The sequence below is a fragment of the Ceratotherium simum genome, chromosome 12 (genome assembly GCF_057802395.1).
Source record: "Ceratotherium simum simum isolate JZ-2026a chromosome 12, ASM5780239v1, whole genome shotgun sequence".
In the NCBI taxonomy this organism is placed as follows: domain Eukaryota; kingdom Metazoa; phylum Chordata; class Mammalia; order Perissodactyla; family Rhinocerotidae; genus Ceratotherium; species Ceratotherium simum.
Window position 1 is genome coordinate 40,248,120 of NC_141911.1, and position 24,298 is coordinate 40,272,417.

Below are 24,298 nucleotides of genomic sequence, written 5' to 3' on the forward strand. Positions count from 1 at the left end.
GAAGAATGAATTTTATACTCAGGAGCTACCCAGCCTTTTCCCTCTCTCTCCCTGCCCCTTCCTTTCCCCTTTTAAATTCTCTTTGTTTTAATCATAGAAAATATTGTATAGAAATCAAACATTAATCAAATTATGAAAAGGCAGAAGAAATATTTCATCCAAGTTGTTTTTCTTCCTTTTATCCTTTCATTTCTTTGAATGACAGTAGGATTTAATCTCCAGAGAAACCTCTTTGGAACTCCGAAGAGAAAAAACTGTATTTTTTTTTTTTTGATAAGCTACTAAGTGTGGCTGCTATTTTAAGTTGTACCTCCTTTGGAAATAGTACATTAGTCTAAAGAATTCTACAAAAAAAAAAAAAAGGGAGTGTAAAGAAGCAAGTTCATAGAACTTTCTCTCACGTTAGCTGTCAGACTTCTGGACAAACTGGAAGCCGATAGTTTTAGAAGTACAAATGTGAGGTATGAAAATTTTTAGTGAGAACTGTGGGAATAATGGCCTTTTCCATTGGGACAGTTCTTGGTTGAGAAGCCAATCAAGGGGCAGTGAAGGAACCCAGAGAGATTAGCAATAGCACGAAACCACTTCCATCTCTAGGCTGTATACACGTATTATTATTATTTTTCTTATATCAAGTATGCGGGAATTCTAAGTCCGTCAGGCCTTCAAAAAGTATAAGATATGCCCTCGGGAGACTTATAATCTGTTTGGAGAGACCAGACATGCCCAGGAAACAAAGAGGGTAATTAAGGGCTAAGCCACGGGAACAGAGTCTAAGGACTGGAAAGGCAGTGCCTGAAGGAGAACTCTGGGGCTTCCTGGGCCACTGTGGAATGGCTAAAGGACACTTCTCAGTGTGTCACTTTGCCTAACTTAAAACTTCTAGACCGTACCTTGAGCTCAGGGACTGCGTCTGTGAATAAGCACCTTGTAACACATTTTATTCTCCTAGAAATAATCATCTCACAGAGAAATAGCTTTTCCTTTCAATGAGTCAAAGAGATGTATCTATCCAGGAAGAAAGGAGATCTAGATGAAAGCATTTTGCTCTTCTAAAGAATATTGGCAGACTTAAAATTCATGTTCAAAATAGCAGATCTGATCTTATACAAAAACCCTTGACAGGGTTAACTGGAAGCAAAATGGGATGGTCAGCAAGGTTTGGGGGTATCGGCAATTACCTTTCTTCATGTCCCTCCCTCTACATGCTTCTTCCCTTCAGTTTGGGCACTTGGTACTCTCAATGGCCTTTGATAGTCTTCACTTATTAATTCTTACTTACTTGAAAGGATCAGATTTAAATCATCTACAACTTAGGGTAAATTTAAAGCAATATAACATCTTACGGCTGCCTAATACATTTATACAATGAAACTGACTCTTAACATTGGCGTATAGTTTGGGGAGTAAAACCTAAAAATTAGAACATGAAAAACGAAAAAAGGCAAGGATATTTTGAAGAAGTAGTGTGGGTACAGAATAGCTAAAAATTAGTGTTTATGTAATTAGCATGAATATTTAGGAAAAATGTTTTAAAATTCTAAAACAAAAAAGAATTTTAAAATAGCACATGTACGTCAGGTCATAAGATAAAGTTTAATACATTTGATCATGTTAAAGGACACAAAACACAGCCAATCTAACCAAATTTCAGGCATGCATTTACATAAATATATTAAATTAAGAAAAGAAATTATACACTTAAACATCCTTTTTACCTAAAAATCATTAAATCCACAGATCAACAATAAAAACCAATTCTCTGCATTTACCACTTCAAGATACAATTGTTCTATTTTAAAGAGAACACAAATACACTTGTTAGAATTTATATGCATTATACATATATTATATATTACATAGATAGTGTGTATACATATGTAGTGTTTGTACAGATAGATAAATATATATACATGGGTGTGTGCACACATACAGATACACACAGATGTACGTTAGGCCATCTGTACTATTATTGCTGGATTCTAATGAGCTGAATTGGAGCTGATTGAGTGCGATTACTGTCTTTTGCTTCCAACATGTTCATCATACCCATTGGGCTCACACTTCCCCACTGTAAACGTCCTTGTCTTTTCTATAGCACATACTAGGCACTTCAATAAATATTTGTTGAGTTAATGAATGGTTGAATAATAGATCGATCAAAGAGAACGGCATATTATAATAACTTGGTTAAACAGATTAATTCAAATTTGGAGGGAATATCTGAGCCAATGACTGTGTGTTACTTTTTAGAAGAGCATTTATAGAAATCCCAACTAGTTCATATATTAACTCTGCTCCCTCAAAAGTATACCAGCTTTTACTACTTGTTCCTTCAGGCTTCTGCCTCTTATTAACAGAAATTCAAGCAAGGATTGGTTCTGGTATCCTCCATGAGTATAAGGTTATGGACAGATTGCCCTAATTGTCAACAACCTAAATGAAAATGAACAACTAGGAAAACCAAAACATGTTAGAAGACTGATAAAGTTAACCATTCTTTACAACTGGACAAAATTAATCACAGACAAAGCCCAGAAATACACGGGGGTCTCTTTTCAGATTTCTCTTATGCTTATTAATTATAATGATTCGGTAATTTTTTCATTTGAATCAGATGGGTTTCTTTTAAATAAATAGTCTTCTTTAGCATGTCCTAGGGAATCAGGGTCCAAAAATTCCATAGTCCCTCAGTATCATTTATCTTGTTACTACATGGTTCTTGGTGAAATGCATATCCAAAAATGTCCTATAAATATAATGCCATAAGGGAAATATCTGATATCTCATAAGGTTGTCAATTCAATTTCTCAAAATAGTGTTATGAAAGGGCTTCTACTATACATGAAATCTTAATTTATTCTAGGAAAATCATGTCTCAGATTTTAAGAATATGAGGTAAATAAACATCCAACATACATTTTGGGCATAGACTATAACAAACCTGATTACACGTTGTTCGTGTGAATGGAAACTATTGGCTAGTTATTTTTTAGTGCAAAAGGAAATGTACAAGAATTAGTTTCCAGCTGTGAAGACAAAACTGATTTTATACTTAGCCATTATGAATTTCCCATCACTGTTAATGTTGTTCTTACTATGCTATGTGCTAAAATGTTTTTTTTTAACTGAAAATATTATAGTCAATTGTGATAACTCACCACACATTTATGTTAATTTGCTTGTATATATATACATGTATTTTAAGTCATACATAATGTATATATGCAAAAAACATCCTGAATGAAATGTGATGTCTGACTTTGTGATATACATGAGATATAACCCTAGAATTCATGTTGAGTTGATACCTTTTTTTTTTTGTATGTTACTGGCTAAAAAAAGCAATAACAGGTTTTAGGCTAAGGCCTTATGTTGATACAAGGGATCCATTATTTATTATTTATTTTTTATTTTTTCAACCAACTTATATATGACCTATACAAATGGTTATGGGAAAGCAGGGTAAATGATGGGTGTGGCTTGAGTTCATATTTAACGACGAATTTAAGAAAAGTGCTAATTTGATAAATGAATAAACCTCTCCACAGCAGCTAGAGAACCTACCACTGTGATTGAGAAGAAAATGGTGCTACAACACTTCCTCATGCACTCATGAATACATCAACTCACTGTCCTAAACAGTCACTTTAACGCAATTTCCAAAACTTACGAGGAGATATTTAAGAGAAACAAGTGTTGAAGTTGGCTAGGATTAGTGTTTGGCAGGTTCTACGGTGATGTTTTTAATATTTTTAATATTGAAATGCTTCTACTCTTAGGTTTTCCAACTTCTTTGACACCATCTTAATTATTGGAGATATGATTAAATGTGTTTGTGTAGCAAAGAGAAAGAAGGTAAGATAGCAAATATCTATTTCTTTAGGATATTCTAAAGAGGAACTTTCTGAAGGTATTGCCAACATTCACAATAATAGGCCCACTAACTTCCTGGGGGTAATATAGAAATATGTACATTTTCTGGGCATGGAATTTTGGTCTGAGCTCTCTGCAAGTTCAAGTTTCATCCCAGGGATGGGGAAAGAAGATTCTGAAGTCTCCATTGAGGAATTATTTCTTATTTTTTCCTCAGAGATTTGGAATAATCTTCAAAAGAGACTCCATAGAAATGGTTGTTAATTGAATAGGAAATAGCTACTAACTTTCACTATTGTTAGCCCTGCTCTCGACTGGGGATATTCCTTGTGTTTTTCCTGTATTTATGATGGAACACCAGCTGAACTGGAGTATCCAGGTTGGCAGTCATTTATGCTTTTGGTTATTTCTTTCAACGATTGTAATAGGTCAGTCTAGTATGTTCATATTTGTCTACTGTTATTCATGATATAGAGTCTGAGCAAATGTGACACCAGGAGACGCCATTTTTCAGGAAAATAAAGAAAAGATCATAACGATCAAAATCAATAGCAAACTATCCCAGAACATCTTCATTATGGGTGTACTGAGGATATGTCTGTTTAGGCAAAAACAATAGAAATAGAGGAGAAGGCAGAGGTTAAAAGGAAGAAGGATATAGGCAGGAGGAGAAGAAAGATACAGATAGAGATAGAGAAAGTGAGAGAGAGATATTGTAGGTAACTTCTATAGAGATGCTCAGAAACTTTAATTTATTGGTCAGTCAATGCAACAGCCTATGGTAAATCTTAGTTTTCCTCTTAAAAATTTGCGCTTGGTTTCTCTTTCATATTTCCAAGCTAAGAAATTTAGACTAATAAAAGTTTAAATTAATGTGTACTTTGAAAGATCCCAATGTAGCATCCAACTTCATGTCTTATACCCACTAACCTTATTGTATAGTTTATGATTCAGAGATAAAAACAATATCTAATAGAAATACATTAAAAATTGTTAGTATATTATTATGTAATTATTTTCAAAGAAAGAAATAGAGAAGTCCCTGCTCTGAAGTATGTAAATAAAAAGGAGAATGGTTTTCTATTTAGGTTGTATGAATATGTTGTATGTGTAAGTTTCTTTGCTCTTTGTGAGATGGTCCATTAATCTGAGAAAACTTCTGAGTATTCTTTGTGATAAAATAAAAGATATATTTCACAATAGCCACACTGAAACAAAATTCTAAGAAGAAAAGGTATGGATGGAAGCACTTTTTATCATCACTCAAGTTTCTTATATCTTCCCTTCTTTTCACTTTAATGATGTGCCAATTCAGTTTTCTTCGCATTACCTTAAGTAACCGGCAAGAAAACAAAGTTCTGTTAACCAGGACAAGGGTTTAGCAGAAGCAGTGGTAGAAAGTTTTTTTCCAACTCTTTATAACTACCATAACAGCATTTCACATTAAATTGACACCCAAAGCTTAACCTATAGAATGGACAAAGGAATAATATACATCTTTCTATTTCTTTATTTTATCTTTATCTCACACATCTGCATTCATACCAAGGACATTTTTCGTCTATTTTGATTGTGTGCTTTATGAACCAAGTAGATGATGCCATTCCTGTGATGAATCAATAACTTTTCCCTAGCTCAAACTTTTTAACTACCTGCCTCTCATCATGAATTATTTAAGATAATTCTCCAGTCACATATTTAAAAAATCTACTTGAAAGAAAAGATCAAATGATTTTTTGAAATGACACTGCGTTTAAAATATGTAGCCATCAATTAGCCATTGCTATTTTCCGCTTTCCTAAGAACATAAAGAAATGACTCCAGTGACTTTACTTTTTTTGCTTGGGTTTAATATCCATGGATCTTGCTATCTTCTTTTTAGAAGATGTTAGTCTTTTATTCTAATGACTCACAATAGAACAAGCAATGACACCTGGGGTACATATGTTTTTCTAAGTCATTTGAAACTCTTTCACTTGGGAAAGGACTGTATAAAACAATCTGGGTTTGGTCAATTTAATATAGATATTTTTAAATAGGAGAACTCATGGCAATATAACACCTTTTCTTTTGGAAGAAATGGAAAGATTAAGGATGTAAGAGAAACACTGGATTTTTCAGATTTTGCTGAATATATAGCAGTATCCTTATTGTTTTCAGTGAAACTATGAACGGGAGAATGTGTAATAAAACTGCACAATTTGACAGATTTAGACAGCTGGCTCCCTCACAAGAAGTTCACATTTTGTTAATGTCACCCACGTTGAATAAGGGACGATTAGATGGTAAGGTCCATTTACAAAAATGGTTGTCAGGACATTTTTTTTTTAATTGTAAAACTTTCTGTGATGGAATTCTGTAAAAGGGCTATGAAGAGAAAGCAATGGAGACAAAAGACTGCTATTAACCTACAGATGCAGGCTACTGCAGGGTTCACTGCAAGATTTGTCACACTGTTGGGCCAATGAAGTGCTAGTGTGACTAGAAGGGACCACCCCTTTTCTGGGGTAAGAGGGCAATTTGGTCTCCATGCTCATTTAATCCTGAGACTTCTTTGAATAGACTGTCAATTGAATCTAAATTGTGCAAAATTATGCATGCACTTTTTAATGCAGGCTATTGTTCACTAAGCACTGAACCAAGATTTCTCAACCCATTTCCATTTGGCATGAGGTCACTTGAAACTTAAGTAATCATATATGGAAGACAAGAGCAGTGTACTTAACCAACCTTTCTACATTGTGGTTTCTATATAAATGCTCACTGTGCTTTAATTGCAAATCTCTCACTTTAAAACAATAGAGAAATGCCAGTTACAAGATTTTATTTTTTTTTTAATTGGGGCTCATACTCCTAAAGGTAAGGAGCAGGTTTAGAAAGTCAGCCTGTGCTGTACAATCTATACTACTCTCCAATTTAGATTCTGGAGGAACAGATGTTTACAGAAGGGCAACCTATAGTGGGTGTGTGCATGTCATGAGTAGATGTTTTTTCAGTAGTGCAAAGAGCCCTTATAATTTTGTTATAACCCAAACATGGAGAGCTGGCCTCGAAAACCATTAAGACAAATGTCTACCAGACTTTTTGCAGTTTTAAGTTAGAACATGGCATTTCTTTAAAAACTTGAACAGAACATTTACAGAAAATTTATTCATACATTAACCAAAGAGGATTTTCATTGAGTTCTGAAAGAACATATACATTAAAAGTCATATTTGGCAAGAATTATTATATTAAAAATTTGTACAAGTGACAGCTTACATAACCAAGATTTGTTAAAACCAGTGAGCTCTTCTCCAGTGAGGTTCGATTCAATGTGAAATCTGCAACATTCTAATTACATATACTCTGACCATCTTGCTATGGTGAAAAGCACTTTACAAATGTTTAATGCTGGAATTTTATAAGGATTGGCTGTTTTCTTGCTTTTTCATCCGTCGTTAATGATTACATGTTGGCACAAGGATACATTGCTAGATTAGATCCACAGCACATTAAAGACTGTTTCTCACTCCCATTCTTTCCAATTAAGTTGGTGAAAAATGTAACTTTAGTATTTTACAGGACAGGGTAAAGGTGTTTCATCTAGGTGATGTCTATATTATAAAAATAAAATAAAAAATATAAATATGTAACACAAACCCAGTGCCTATTGTTAAATAAAATATACAATAAAAGCAGACCTTTTAGGAAGATTGGTTTTAGAATACATGTGCTGTTAGGATTTAATTATAAAACACTTGAAAACAATCTTGTGATTAAGCTAGAGTAACCAGACTTCTCTGCCAATAAAAAGGTAAGTGTGTAACATTCTGTAATTGGATACATTGATAAAAATGAAGATTACAATTTTATATCAAGTTGCCCATTTAGAAAATCATCAGGGAGTTCTGAAACATTCTCTCATATTATAGTCCTTTAATATAAAAATATTGCCTTTTTTTATTAGATCCATCAGATTGCACAGCAATGTTTCAAAACTCCATTAAAGTTGACTTTCATTATTACAGACAGAAAATTCCTGGGAAGTCAAATAATATCTTCTGGTGACATAAAAATTCCGTTATCAATTTACAAAGGAATTTTTGTGTAAATTACTCCACACAAGGAAATATATATTTTTAAAACCCATCTGTTATGCAACCATGCGTATAGGGGTTGTGAGTGTGTGTGTGTACGTGCATATGCGAACACTGTGCCAACATACACACACAGGATCTGCACATTTCTGAAAATTATTTTTAAATTAATAAAAGAAAATGAAATCACAGGAGTGTGTAGCAGGATAACAGTCTTTCTTTTTAATGACAGGATAAAAAATAAATGCCCATTGGAAGGAATATTCAAACAGTCCCAGAAACTATACAATGTAACTTGTTAGATCCAGCAAATAAGATGTCATGTCAATGATCTGATCAAGAATACCTGCCCTGGTCACTCTGCGGATGTTTCTGTCCACTTGTTCACATTGAGGACCAAGATATCCTTTTTTACAGAGGCACTTGTTCGGTCTAACACAGACACCTCCGTGACGACACGCTGGCTCACATTTTGCTGGGAGAAAAAAGGGCAATGAAATCACACTCTCATTCTGTAGGTCAGAAACAGCACCGAGTATGAGGCCAACAAATATTTGATGAGTAAGGGAAGGGAGGGAAAGAAGGAGGAATCTAATCACAGAATGATCCAAAAAATAATAAATACAAGAAGGAAAGAAGGCTTTCAGACCTGCAATTATTTGGGGGCCAGAACTCGGCAGACAATGGGAGACATTTCCAGAGAAGCAGAGATCATGGGAAACAATTTCAATCCCTTGCGGAACTGACTCTATTTAAAACGAGGATTTCAGTTCTTTCAAACCTCTGCTCCACTAGGATATTTCCAACAGAGGGCCTTCCAAAACTCTGTTCCCATTCCTCCAGGGTAGGACCTCTCTGTGGGAAGGGCGTGGCCAGAGAGGGAGGCCCAGTGGCTCCAGCTTCTCCAATGCAACATAAGGAGTGGTTGGTTTTCAATTTTGGTTGGATGGAGTATCCACCACGTGGACTCCCTTGCATTCCTCCTATTCCTTGCCCCCAGTGGGTGCACAAGCGTGTGCCTCATCTCTGATTACTCTCTGAAGCCCCTTCCTGGGGTCAGCGCAGTTGGCCAGTGAAAGATGTTCTCAGCAATCCTTTTCAGGGTTACTCTGCAGCACACAATCTCTTCATGAAAGAATTTTTACCACTACAATATAGGTAGGGAATGTCAAGATTTACTGCTAAAATGAGATGGAGAGATATAATTGGTTATATAAGTTCATTGTCTTTGATAGAATAAATCTGGGGTGTGCAGCCACTGTAGACAGAATCAAATTCCTTGAATACATGTCCTCATACTTTCAGGGAACAGGGTTATTTTAACCTTTTCATACGCATTAACCAAAATCCAGGGGTCTGTGGCTGACACAAGGAAAGGAAAGAACAAGAAGAAAATAGACTATTTTCTCCTTTAAATTTGAGGGAGATGAGTCAATTACGTGACTATATGAATAAAATTCTTGCTTGGGTCAAAAATATCATGAATATATTACATTTATAAAATGGTTCTGTTTTAGCTTATATATTTAAACTATTTAAACTGATTTAGTAGATAGATTAAAATACTTTATTGAAATAAAACTTCTTGTTAACTCAAAGAGTGTCTATTTTCATTTATATCACATATTATTATTATTATTGTCTATTATAGTATGTATAATGCCACCTATATTCAAAATAATTTGTTTACCCTCAGTTTAAATATACTGTTACTAAAAGGCACTCAATAAATAATTGTTATCTGATGATTTGAGGTGACTTAAGAGGTTAGGCAAAATGCAAAGTAAGGAATAAAACAGAATGGACACTACATAAAGGAAGCAGAGAAAATAGATATTGTCAGGCATCAAAGGAAGCAGAAGGAAGATATATTATCAGGAATTAGAACATTACTGCATTTGAACACTGATTCTCATTTTTTTGTCAACTAACAAAAAGGGAGACAGACTAGGTCAATTAAAATGTAAGCATTTGTTTTAAATAATGCAATTACTTAATTTCTGTTGAGTTTTAATTATGATAGCTTTTTCCTAGATCTGTAACCATAATATTAATCAACGTCATAATGTTATTAGTGCTGAAGCAATTTAAGCTTAAAAGATATACTGTACATGTGACTTTAAATGTTGGCTACTTTTTGTTAGACAATATATAAAGTAAATAAATCAGAGTTATAATTTTTTGAAACAAATCATGTTTAGAATAAAGAAAGATGGCATTGATGAATTAAGAATAATATTAAATATTAATTTGGGACTTTAATTTTCATTGGCAAGACATATTTTAATATCTGAAATAGCAGAGGTCAAAATATTTTGTAAGAGATATGTATAGGGTGGTTGTTGAAAATGTACTTTCAACATATACATCTTAAACTCTACGTATTTAAATTTAATTTTCTTCACACGAAGTAGAATTTAAACATCATTGCGTGTAACTGAGGAAATCTCAAGTTGAAGGCTAGAATAACCCTGGAATAAATCTCCTTTGCTCTCTCCGAGCAGCTGCACACCCAGTTGATGGTTCATAAGGGAGTGGCGAAAAGAATTAAAAAATCTCATAATACGCCTCCAGATAATTGCGTTTTCCCCTTTTATTTAGTAAGACCCTCTGAAAAACCCTGTTTTTAGTGCACTGTGGCAAGAAAGCAAGCAGTAAAGTTAGGGAGGGCATTTATGGGGTGTCTGGAAAATGCTGGCACTTGGAAAGAGGGTTTGCTAACACTAAGTCATTGGCTGGTGTGAAATCTCAAACCCAGGACTGAGAGCCGGTAGAGATGATCTGGTTGTGCTGTTTCCATTTTTTACTCTGTGAAAGGACTCAATTATGTTTATGATTAACTTATACAAATGAGTTTGTTTACGAAAATGGGAAGGATTTCATTTACAAGTTCAGAAACAGACTGAGCAGTAAGATTATTGTAAATGTCTAAACCATTTTGAACACTAGATAATTCTAGAAGAAATAACTGATGTTAAGTTCTCAAGTTCCTAAGGGCTGCCTCATGCCTCGTCTTTCCGGGGAGAACAGAAATACTCACCGATTCTGCAGAAGTCCCCTTCCCATCCTGGGCTGCAGCAGCACCTTCCCGTGGGGGTACAGTAGCCATTCCGACAGAGCCGGGAGCACTCCGAAGTCAGGGTCTGGGCAGGTTGTACCGTGGCTCTGCATTCCTCGGGCATTAGAGGTCTGCATCAAAAGACAACAGTTGAAAGTGTATTTTGGTTGAAAATCAATATTGGAATGAAATCTAGTGATTTTGTAGATTACAAAGCATATCTCTTGCTTTCTAAAGAGACCTTTCTTTTAAGTGACTCAGTCAGAAAGGTCGACAGCCTTCTAAGAATAGAAAACACACTCATGAGAAAACAAACTAACCAGTTTTGAACCAAAAGGAACATATTAACATTGTAAGAAACTTTATCATGATCAGAACTCATTGATTAAAAATGTAATTATATTATATTGCTATTTTGGTGGCTAAGAATTTCTAGTAATTACAAGTTTAAAAACAAAGATGTATAGCTATTTTAAAACCTTTTATCCAGACCCACAAAAGCTTTTAGGAATAGTATCTGAGATAGATTTCACTTGTTATTGGCATATTTGGCGTCATTACAGGGCTGAAGGCATTCATCAAAATGAACACTTGGAGCCTAAAAAGCTTGGGAATCAATTTTGGTTTAATTTTACATTTCTCTTGAGATACTTTTTTCAGATTGATTTTCTTGAAAGGACATCATAATATCTATGTGTGTATACTATTGACTCAAAGTTTAAACTCTTGATGCAAAGAATGATCCATATATAGAGAGATTTTATATACATACATATATATGTGTATATACAGATTTATATATATATTATAATTTGATTTTGTCCTGCTCTAAAGAAAAAGAATGCTAATAGTAGCAAACAGAAACATCTTATCTGCCAAGTAAAAAGTCAGACTGTTTTCCTTGCTCTACAATTGCCATCATTTACAGAGGGACTGAGAGCCCTCCAGAAGATTTTTATGGTTCTTACTGTTTTTGAAATAAGAGGCTGTCTTTTGAGTTGGGTCAGGCTGGAATCATGGTCACAACTGCTCATTACCTAATCTTTGGGAAAAAATGTGTAGTGGTATGCTTCTATCTGTCACTGTTACCTGTGCCACAGTGTGTGAGAAGGCTCTTTTCAGTTAAGGAATGTAAACAAACACTTCATCACCAGTCAAATCAGCACCATTAGGATGGCCAGGGCAGTTGGACTCCTTAAGTACCATAACAAAGAAGGTGATAATTATAGGTCAAAACCACCACAAGAGGTAAATGATATAGCTTTCTGGGAGAAGCAAATAATTAGGCCCTGTAGACCCAGTTTTCTTGAGATACGTTATCTTGTTATGCCCCTACGGCAAGATGAACAGTGATAATAATTTGGGGCCTGACCTCAGGCTGTTTCTACACTGACTCAAAACCATATTAAAAATATATAGTGACTCCTTTAGCTCCTCTTTCCAATAAAAGTCCCATTCTATGTTGAAAGGACTGTGTTTTGCAACTAATGTGACAACTTAAGGGAAAACTCTTGTAAATCTATTCAACCTCTTATTTAAATCTAGAACTGGTCAATTTATGTGAATCTTTAAGGCATTCCATAGTTTCACTCAGAAAACATGAACAAATACTTTCCATGTGTACCCCAAGGGAGTCTTTCTGAGAGTAAGGGCAGGGTGGGTGAAGGTGAAGTTAAATGGTCATGCCAAGGAAAGTGAGGGCATGATCTTCACCTTCTTATTGTTGTTTTGAATAACCCAACTCTGCTCCATTTCTTCCTCATATAAAATTCTTATTTTGTTTGTGAAACGATGGTGGCATTTTTTTTTTATCAGTAGAAGAGCTGTTTTTCCACAGCCATGAAGCTCTTCTGAGTCACAGGCCGGGATCATTTACTAAGTAGCATTCAGTAAACAGATACTGTTCAAATTTTACAGGCAGCTGAAATTCTTCCAATTTCTCTTCGTTACTCACTTGTTCACTCTCTTTCTGACTCATTCAAGAAAAGAGACCCAGAAGTAGAGTGAGTCAAAAAGATACATGTTATATGTGATGCAAAATATGCAGGCACGTGGTTCTTGTGCTATTCAACAAGATGGTTTATGCCTGAGCAGACGAATCTAAAGAGAAGACACCATTTAGATGAAGAAGGTACGTGACATCGGTTAAACAACAACCAGATGTTGCCTGTCTGAGGCAAAGCACGGGGGCGTTGATTCATATGCACTGGGAAAAGGAATGAGGATATGAGAAAGAGGGATCCAATTTTGAAGTGCAGTTCTTCAGCGTAGGGTATCTAATTCTTGTTTCCCTGCTGATCCTTCAATGAGATGCTTGGGCTGTTCTTCACCAAACATTCCAACACGTGAAAACTCAGATTATAGAGGGAATTCTAAATTGTTTTTTCCCTAAGATTTAGTACATGCTTATCTATCTGTGGATGTAATTATTCATACTTGGGCATCTCTACTATAGCTTATATTAGACTGTGTGGCTGTCTTAATGTCATATATAAACATTATGATTCCCTTAAATTTTTAAGTACCTAGGAAAATAATCTCTTTTTTCTTTTATAAAGTTGACAAATAATATTTCTCACTTAGCATGTTAAATAAATCCTCTAGGACATGAAAATTTACATAAAACATAGCCCATCACTTATAGGACTTCCCTTCTCTTAAGGAATGGGTTATCCTATCTCCCTTTTCCCTTTGCCACTGAAATGAAAACTTTATGAGGGCAAAAGGTACATATTCAATCCTCTTCAAGTTCAGTCATTTACTCCGGCAAGTACCGTGCTCTTCATGGGGATAAGAACAAATGAGGGTCCTGATCCTCATGGACACACTGTGGGGAAGACAGATGTGCAAACACAAAAGTATAATGCACGTGATCTTGGTTATGAGACAGGTGCACATGAAGTAACACGTGGATACAGACGAGGGAGTAATTCATTTAGGATTGAAGGATGTTACAGAAAGATGACATTTAAGCCACCAAAGTATTTTATCTCCTTCAACTACTCATATTCATAGGAGCTAGGAAAATACTACATAGGCTTTCAATAAATGTTTATTAAATTGAATGGAATGCATACGTAGCAACTTTCTCTTTTCTGGAATATAAACTCCATGAAGAGAAACATTTCTCTCTCTTCTCTTGTATCTCCCAGGACCTAGAAGAGTGTATAGTACATGGAAGATGCTTATTAAAAATCTGTTGAATGAATGAATGAAATTCATAAGAACAGGGAGTTTTAAAACGGTGTTTGTTTCTTTTCTACGCTATTGAGATATTAGAAATATATAGACTATTTTAGAGGAGGGATATCACTGAAATCATATTGCTATACTTTTATATCATAAGCATAAAACTAAAAACACATCCTGTATTTCTATTTCCTAAATTAACTCAAGTCTCACGAAATTCTTCTAAGGCATGGTTAAATTCATTTTGAATGAAGCATTTTCACTAATTATAAGCAGAGTAAATAAATAACAAGCTGAGAAGTAAGCATGACATAAAGAGATATCATTGTTTCCTCCTCTAGTTGGGAATTAGGTCAATCTATTAAAATTAATTTTTCTGGTAGTATACTTGGTCAAGTCTAATAAAGATTTTTGGTGATCCCAACCATTCCTCCTCTACTCACTCTTTGTTCTAGTGACATTTCTTCCTTTCATTGAAAAAAAATAGGGTTCCTTTACAAGGAATAAGGAGAAAAGAAAAGGGAATAAAACAAGTAAATTTGAACTTTATTATTATTGTCACCTTGAAATAGACCATCATATGTATATATAATCACTACATATACACAGCTAGGTGGGATCTAAACAGAAATCTAGAGACTATACCTGTGATAGAATAACTCACTTTTCATTCTTGCTTTTATTGGACTGGAAAATTCAGTGTTTTACTGAGGTATAATAAGAATTGCTTAAACAGTCTTGTTCTTCTTTTAAACAATTACTTTTTAAACTTTTGGACCCTCAGCTCTACTGAATCAAGTCCGAGGTAGCTTTCAAAATAGAAAACTTACCCAAGAGGATGTTTAGGTTTGTAATTAAGAATATATGGAGCCCATTTGTTGATAGTTATCTTTATAGTCCTCAATCTTAATTTAAATCAGAAAAACACATTTCCTCATCCCTTTACACATGACAAGTAACGAAACACTAAAGGGCTAGTGAAGAAAACTGCCCAACATTCTTTAACGTATAAAGCATTGTTTTCAGAAATTTAAGACATTTTCTTAGAAACCTACTTTGGCCGGTTTTGTGTAGTAGCATAAAGGTTTAGATACTTTCCTGAAATCAAGGAAGAAGTTGAGAAGCATAAGTAATTTATAACACAAACCATACATGATGACTTTTTGTGACTACTAAGGCCGACAGTGAATATCTTTGGGTAGGTATTATGATGGTTTTAATTTTACAATATTTAATTTAATAAGTGAATAAATACAGCAATAAATGAGAAGTCCTCTGTGCATCTGAAAGCACAGGAATAAATTCTGTCTGAGCAGGGCTGCTCTTCAGAGTGAGTGTTGAAGAAATCTGTCTATTATGTCTTCAACAAAAATGTAAAGGGGCTCATTCTGAAATTTTTGTTAGGGATCCAGATTTAAATTCATGTTATTGTAAAATAAGGTACATAGATCATGAGTAATATTCATTTATAAAATCTTGAGTCATTGGAAGTTTCAGAAGATGTAATAATCCTATAGTTTTTCTTAGACAACAGTCTGCTTAAAGACAACAGTCTGCTTAAAGATTTTACTGTTTCCCATCTGTATAGGAATAAGCACTAGTATAGAGGTGCTATATCTTTTTTTTTTTTGATGAGAAAGAATGGCCCTGAGCTAACATCCGTGCCAATCTACCTCTATTTTGTATGTGGGATGCTGCCACAGCATGGCTTGACAAGTAGTGTGTAGGTCAGCACCCACGATCAAAACCCGTGAACCCCGGGCCGCTGAAGCGGAGTGCATAAACTTAACCACTATGCAACCTGGCTGGCCCCAGAGGTGCTGTGTTATCTTTTAAATACTCATTTTAGTGCCTTTCTCCAAGGTCAATACACAAATTGATTTTTTTTTTAGTCTGGATCGTGTTCTTTAGTCTGCACGTTCACTAAATTCTTTTTGCTCATGTTGGAATTCCTCTTTTCAGTGTCAGTTTACCCAGGAGGAGTAGAATTTTGGATTCCGACGGACTTACAGCACATTTTGTGACTACACATAGCCATTTTGTGGCAGCTAGTAAAACGATAATACATTATACAAATTCAATTTGGCTGTGAGGAATCTCATACATTCGTGATACAATCATATTCCAGGTAGGAGAACAGAGAAAATGGAATCTATTTCTGGGTAACCAAGCAATATTGGTCTCATATGGGACTTCATGGCAGTGCAGATGGCAATAAACATTTTTGAACAGTATTTTTCAAGTACTATTTGAGGTATACCAAGAAATGGAATGTTTTAAGAGCTACTGCTTTCATTTTGTTCTTCCCATGTCAAGGAAGGCATTATATCATATGTAGGCTGCAGAAATATCTTTTTACGTATGTCCTAAGTAACCTTGATACTGCAATAAAGGGAAAGAAAACTTAAATTTAAGAATAACTCTGAATTTATGTACATTATGTTTCATTTCTCAGACTACCACATTTCTCTGGTCTGAAACATGTTGAAAAAATGGGGCTGGGCCTTGTCTGTTTTTTCTGTGACCAATGTTGTCTTCATTTTGAGGTCTGTGGTTTAAACGTTGAGCACATGCTCACTCAGAAATAGCATTGATTGGCATTATGGGCGCTAAAGTCAAAGAGGGCAGAGGCGGTGATGATTTGGTGAAGCGAGCCAGGGGTTTGGCTCTCTAGTGCTAATAAGATGACCAGAACTTTCACAAATATCCACTAAATTTTGCTCTATGGTTAAAGATAACACAAGAAAATAATGAAGCCACTTATATTTTCCAGTGATTTCATATTCAACTTTATCCTCATGAGACAGGGCTGGTCTTGTTATTCCCAAATTTAAAAGATCAGAACATGTATAAAGAGATTAAAAGGCTTTCATACAGCTAATTACAGAGAGTCTGGAACTCTCTCCTAGCACATTGTTCTTTCCACTCAACTGCTGCTCTTACTTTAGGAAAAAGGGAGCAAGGCACCTATATTTCAGGCCCTATTAAGCTCACTAACCTGACACCACCACCACAACACACAAGTATCTCAAAGGGCGTGTGGATCTCCTTCATTCAACTGTATCAGCTTAACTCAATCTATGTATTTTTGTGGGAAAATTAGGAAATGAAAAGTTAAGTATTTCCTTAAAGAGAAAACCTAGGAGAAAAGCTTAATAAAACTAGATGATAATGTCATCTGCTTTTAGAAAAAAAAAAGTCCAATTTTATTAAATTGCCTTAGGTGTTTGTTATATTGTTTGCAATGTCCGAAATTCAAGAAACTGGTCTACTCTAATTATTAGTGGTGAATATAGAAAAATAGGTGTTTCCACTTTAATTCAATGTACACGTTCCTAAAAAATCCTGTAGTCTACAGAATTACATATTAAAAATAATAAGGCTTATAGGGAAAATAGGATTGAGGCAGACTCCTCAAGAGCTACGCAACTTTGTAACTAAAGCACTAACAAAAACAAGGTACCTTGGGAGAGAGTTTGTGCAACCCTGTGAGCAGGATGGCAGTAGCTGGAGGCTGCCTTGGGGGAGATTAGAAACACACAAGAACAAAATGGCGATGGAAGGGAAGCTTTGAACTCAGGAGGAAGGGCAGCCTGCAGAGAGCCAGGCAAAGCTGGAGGAATGTCTCTTGGGGGAGGGAAACCCAGCGCAGGCATTTATGTTCCATTTTAACACTCAGCTGAGAAGGCTCCTTCTGCATGTATAACAGTCAGGCTCAGGGTTTGTTGCTTTTCTTATAATTCTGGCTATATTACTTGCTTGAAAAGCTACATAATTCCATGTCATGCAGTCATCATTCTCTTTTATACCTGAGCTAATTAGAGTTAAAGAAAATCACACTGGACCAGAAAGCCAAATCACCGAGTTTTGCCCACCTCAGTAACCACAGCCTTCTGGCCCACTAATTCGGCAATTTATAATGTACAATGTTCTGGCATAATTTTTTTGTCCCAAAGTGTTATTTATCTCAGATAATATTATTTACGTTTTTGCTAATGTGAGCAATCACCTGATTTAAAGTGAAAATAAGCTCTGTGGAGGATGGGACTAAGTTCTCATTTATATTCTCCCTCCATAGCATATAATCCAGTATCTTGAACACAGGAGACATGCAAGAGATTCTTGTAGACTGATTCAATCTCCTGATTTAATCTTGGAATGTAAGTGTACTTTGATATGATTAAAAAAAAAACTGAAAAATTAAGGTACAATAAAAAGCCAATGCTGTTGCTTCCTAATATAAAGGAAATATATTCTGTTCAGAATTTTATGTCCAAAATCAATTTTTCAACTTAAAAACTTAATTCATAAACCATAATTGACAAAAATGTTAGACACCACATAAGAAATGTCTGTAATAGGCATTTTAAATAACACTTTGATTACAACATGATTCAAAAGACTTAAAGCCTACAGTATTTTTCTTTTAGAAATCATTTAAAAAAATAAATCTTATTCCCACTTATAAAGCTGTAGATCTACCAGTGTATTAATTTTACATCATATAAAGGCGGAAATTTTAAATATCACTAAATGCTTTACAAGGGAAGAAAAATTTGAAACAAGTTTCTGTCCTTTAAAAGAGCACAAAAATGTCAGTTTAAATTCTCTTTGAAAACTATTAGGGTGACAAATTTCCAAATTTTAATGTTACATATTTTTGATTGATTTGTCAATGTCGACAAAAAAAACTCATTTAAGCAACAGATTTTTTAACTCAGCTAAAATGAATTAGCAAAAAAAAAACAATGCTGAGATGTATTTTTTTCTAAGTACACCTTCCTCTAGAAAACATCTTTTTACACATTTTTGTGGCTGTTTTATGCAAGATTAAATCTACCTTTATCTCTATCACAATATCTGATGATATATTGTGGGGAGAAACATAGGAATTAAAAAGAAAAGCTTTTAAGAGTTTTTGAGTCTTAAACGATTCTCATTTTGAAGAATACATTCTTCATTATTCATATTCTTTATTTTATGTCTTTTTAACAAATGCCATTTGTAAGTGGAAGTTTTCACAGCAATCTGTACAATTACTCTAGGAACTGATATTCCAACATTCAAAATTGATAGTTTAAGAGAGACTATAATTAGTATAAAGCAGAAAATTCCTTTGAATGCTATGGTCATATGTCACATCTCCAGGAAATAGGATACACACATAAGAAACCTTACATAAGCATTTTAAAATAACATGGTCATCTAGATAAATTTTTTTTTATAAATCATCATACAATATTTTCTATTTATTTTGAAATAGGTGATGCCTCTACATTGCATTGTATGGATTACCAGAGTATGTTTAAGTGTGTGTGCATAACACACATGCACATACACAAATCTTGGTAAAGTATGAATAACATTCTAGTTATATTTAGGCCATGACCATATATTAGATATGCATGCTCATCCATTCATTGGAAGTTTTGACTTTGATCTTATCCCATTCTTTTGTAATATATTTTTAAAATTTCAGATGCATCTGGTAGCTTAGAAAGGATTTGTTAGTTAAAAAGGTATTGTGTACCACAACATAAAATATAGTACACTAAGAATAAAATATAAGCTGGCAGATAAGTATATATCCATTTTCAGTCATTGGATATGTAGAAAAATAATAATAGCAAAAATGTGGAACATGCTTCCTTGTCTTTTAGACTTCAAATCCACCATGCTGAATGGATTTTTATAGGGCATATACTTGTTCATGACCTCTAGTGTTAAGAAATTCTGTCATGTTTGAAAACTGGTCCCTAGTGGAGCCTGTGTCCCTGTTAATAGCTGAAAGGTCAATGGAGCTGCTAAACAGTTTGTATTACTGTCAGGGTGGCCATGAAAACACCGCCTGCAGCAAGAGGACTTGGCAGCTGGGTCAACAGGCACCGTGGGGATTTATCAACCTAGGGGGGCCACTTGCATAAAACTTCGACTGATGAATTGGGACTAGACTGGCTTATTGGGCTAAAGCCTCTCTATTATGCATGACTTTCTTGAGGATGGCAGAGCTGCCTGAGGCTCCCTGAGACATATGTGAAGGTTAAACAGAACTGATTTCCCCTTATGAGGTGATTTTTTTGGAAAAAAGCACTCTTCAGCATCCAGTATAATAAAGAGTAGGATGAAGATATTAAAAAAAAATAAACAAAGAGCAGTAACTGGGGTCATTGACGGGAGAAGTAGTGTGGAGGCACGAGGAGCAGTTTTTGATATTGGTCACACAGGAGTTTGGGACCCAACATTTCTGTAAAATGACCTCTCAAGCCTGGAATTTGCATTGTTAATTTATAGACCTCTTAAGGGAAGGGTCTGTGTGACTTGGTTGGGTAACAGATAAGCAATATGTTAAAATACAGTAAGACTGCGTACATAGTAATTAAATCAACATGATTAAGAATAATTTTGTTTTACAAATTCCTGGAGAAATAACCCTGGAAATGTTTCAAAATCAAAAAAAGGTCACTTGGTTTAAGTTCATCTGAATCTTTGTCAATAGTGTGAAAAAATTTGTGTTCTATAAAAATAATGCTTGGAAAGTCCATAACTCTGTTAGAATTCTTTAATTTCCACCTCCAGGAACATTTGTTTGGTTCTGAAAAGATTTAATAAACATCAAGCATCCAAGGCATGACTTGGATATTTGAAAACTAGGTATTAAGAGCTCTTTAAAGCTCCACGGACACCTTTACCCCAGTTTTGAAACTAAGAAAACCTTAAAAGTTGAGAAATCATCTGAAAATAATTCTTGAATGCATGGAATGAACACCAACAATATTAAAGAATTTAATATATTTTAAATATGTTATTTAATTATCTTCACAGAGCACCACAGAAATAAGGCAGAGGCATAATGATCGTATGCACTTTATTGATGGGCAAAGGGGCACAGTATATGAAATAACTTAATGCAGGGTCCCACACTAAAGAAGATTCAGAGACAAGACCAACTGACTCCTTGTCCTACGAGGATAGACTCACTCCTAGATTTGACCAGTCTCAGATGGCACTTCTAAGAGAAACTAAAATTATCACCCAGCTCTTGGGCTCAATGTATTGAAATCTGTTTTCTGGAACTGCTGGCTGAAGGAGCTCCCCAGACTAGGGCATGTAGAACCCAGTACTAGAGACTTTTTGGAACTTAGAAAGTTGGCCCAGCAAGTGGAGTGTTCGGTATTGACTTGATCTTCACTCCACTCTGCCATGAAATACAACTGCTCCACCTCTGCAAGATATTCCTGAAGTATGTTCAATGTTCTAACATGGAGGCAAAATTCATCCCTTTTCTGCTTTTTCCTTAAATAACTCCTGAGTTCTAGTTAAGCCTTAGAGAAACTTGGTTGTATTCTTATTGAATTTTCATTATAAATAATGGCATTTTTGTTTGTTTGTTTGAGGAAGATTTGCCCTGAGCTAACATCTGTGCCAATCTTCCTCTATTTTGTATGTGGGTTGCTGCCACGACATGGCCACCAATGAGTGGTATAGGTCCACGCCTGTGAACTGAACCTGGCCTGCGGAAGGGGAGCGTGCTGAATTTAACCACTAGGCCACAGGGCTGGCCCCAGCATTTGATTTTTATAACAAGTTATCTTGCTATTCTTTTCTCAGAAGGATGCACACTGTAAATGATTTTAAAGTTATGTAAATGACTATATAACATATAGCCTTAGAGCAAATTGTCCTTACAGACTGAGAGGGAAATACTGGATCCTCATTTGCTTTTGCCAAAATGACCTAAGAATATTGCATATGGTTTCTAAACTCCCTTATCTTTCTTATACACGAGTGTGTGCATGTTTAGGGAAATGTAGAAAAAACATAAATGGTATAGTGAGTAAGAATGTAACTTCTATGACACATAATATAGAATATAAAAATTTTATAATTTGCTATTATTCTCTTCCAGGGCCATAAGTCAATTGATGTTTGAAAGTTATTCTGAAAACATTATTCTAACAGGTCTAGGGCTCCTCCCCAAGAATTCAATAACCTAAGATTTTAATTTCAATTAGATTTTTGATATAACAAGAAATGTCTGTATACTGTTTTTTCAGTTGATGAGGCTCTTTCTTCAAATTCTCCCTCAAAAGTTTTAGAAAAACTGTTTTGCTCTGAAGCAGACATCCTGAACACTGCTAGGCTAGTAATTAGCTCATATTTCCAAAATGATCCCGTTCACATACACTAATGTGTCTGCTTATTTAGAACTTCAACTCATCTAGGGAGAAATACTGTAATAATGAACGTTGGCATCCAAATCGAAACAGCATGAGGCCCCCAACAAATGTTTATGCAAACATTTGTTTTCTTATAGTCAGTTTAATTTTGAAATTTATGCCTATGCCTGTGTACAAGGACGATGTCTTTGGGACTCTGTTACTCCTCCCACGTTCTGAAAACCAAACACAAATCTTAACCCTGGCCCCACACATGACAAAACTCACCAGAAACAGGCACCATAATGAGAAGTCAGGCCTTTCAGGTATGTCACTCTGAGACCACCCTACTAGAGGAGGCCCTAAGATCACAAAGCCAAGGTCCCTAACGGCAACGCTGGTAATTAGACACTAATAATGGATTGAAGGTGTAAAATTCACCTCAACTCACCACCAACAGACTAAACAATCCAGACGAAGAGGAAAAGACTTTTGTGAGGAGGAGGGAGAATTATAACACCATCAGGAAGCTTGCAAAAGCATATCAACTTTGATGAATATAATGGAATAACAAAGACTATTTCGAAACTAATGGCATTACATCTGAGTGAAATCCCTAGACCTCATTATGAATCATTAGAATGCTGCTATTTTATGAATTAACATTAGTTTGATTTTTGTTCTTAATATTGCCAACTTCAACATTTGCTGAAATGTCTGATAATTTTTTCATTCGTTACTTTGCTTTTCACAAAGAGGACATTGGTTTCACAATCAAGGAGGAAAAGAACTCCTACAGGTTATATATGGGTACTTTTCTCTTATTGTGAAAGAAAATGTTTACTGTCATGTAGAGAAGGAATGCTTTCATTGTGTGATAGATGAGTGTGTGTGATACTGCAGAGAGACCATTTACCATTGATTATTTCTCTTTTTGTTCTGCAGTACCAATGTCAGCCTATATTTTTCTCAGGAAAGATAGAGTTTTGTGGTATGGAAAAAGGACAAGAATCTCCATTTTATCAGTCAGTGACTTTTTCAGAAAAACATACACAATTTACAAGTCGCAAATAATATTTTTAAAATGGAACTAAATTAATGCTTTTAGTAAACATTTCAGACTATTAGAATTTATTCTTCCAAAAGAGACTTGAAATTTGAGAATTTAAATTTGCAAATGGGTTCATGAAGATAAGTTAGTATAGAAAGAATCTGAAATTCACAGCATGGTGTAGCTAGAGTCTGACAACTATTGGTGTTCAACAATAGTCATATCTGTGAGGGTACTTCAGTTCTGTAATAGTTGTTTCCAAACTTATGACTAATATCTATTTGACAGTATATAATTTTAGCAGCTTCAATAGTTTCTATTTTGTCCACAAAATTAACAAGTGATTAATTATAATTCCAGATAATTTGAAAGTTGTGCGTGTTGAAGTTGTGATGGGTGGGTAGAAGGAGCAGGGGAGGGATAAATATATTCTTTAAAGGATTAAAACATTCAAATCTTCCTTTTCCTGAGGTAAATAACAAAACACTTCAGTTTTCATTTGTTTAGTCACAGAAGCCTGCCTGAGAGCTGTGAGCTTCCAGATAGTTTTGAAATAAGGCTCAGATGTTGAACTGTCAAAATAACTTATCCTGATTACCTAACACAAATCATACTAAGCAGCTGTAATGTCTGCCAGTATGTTTCTAGTTTTCTCAAAAGAAAAGGAGGGTTTATTGCTTCCAACAGGAGAGCTGAAGCCATTGCCTCACACGTCAGGGTCCTCTGGCATTTGACTGAGGACTCTGATTCTACAAATATAATGCTGCTCTCTGATGACAACAAGAGTGACATGAATGTATGATAGCAATAAGGCTTTTAAAGTTCAGCATGGTCAAGTCTAGCCCTCAGAGACTGGAGTTGAAGCTCCTCTCCGGACAGCACTTAGCAT

General features: G+C 35.0%; 1 protein-coding gene across 3 annotated transcripts in view; it reads right to left on the minus strand.

Annotated features, from left to right (window-relative positions):
* Positions 1–1,577: 1,577 nt before the first annotated feature.
* Positions 1,578–24,298, minus strand: part of HHIP (hedgehog interacting protein) — a 92,002-nt gene continuing 69,281 nt past the window's right edge. The window contains exons 12-14 of one of the 3 annotated variants that reach the window (XM_087437571.1): positions 10,996–11,144; positions 8,306–8,430; positions 1,578–7,472 (exon numbers count right to left, since the gene is read on the minus strand). In XM_087437571.1, coding sequence (XP_087293697.1) covers positions 7,458–7,472; positions 8,306–8,430; positions 10,996–11,144 — 289 coding nt within the window. In that variant the 3' untranslated portion in view covers positions 1,578–7,457. Of the gene's footprint in view, positions 7,473–8,152; positions 8,431–10,995; positions 11,145–24,298 lie in introns of those variants that run through there. The other 2 variants (XM_014780179.2, XM_004420878.3) reach the window with 2 other exon arrangements.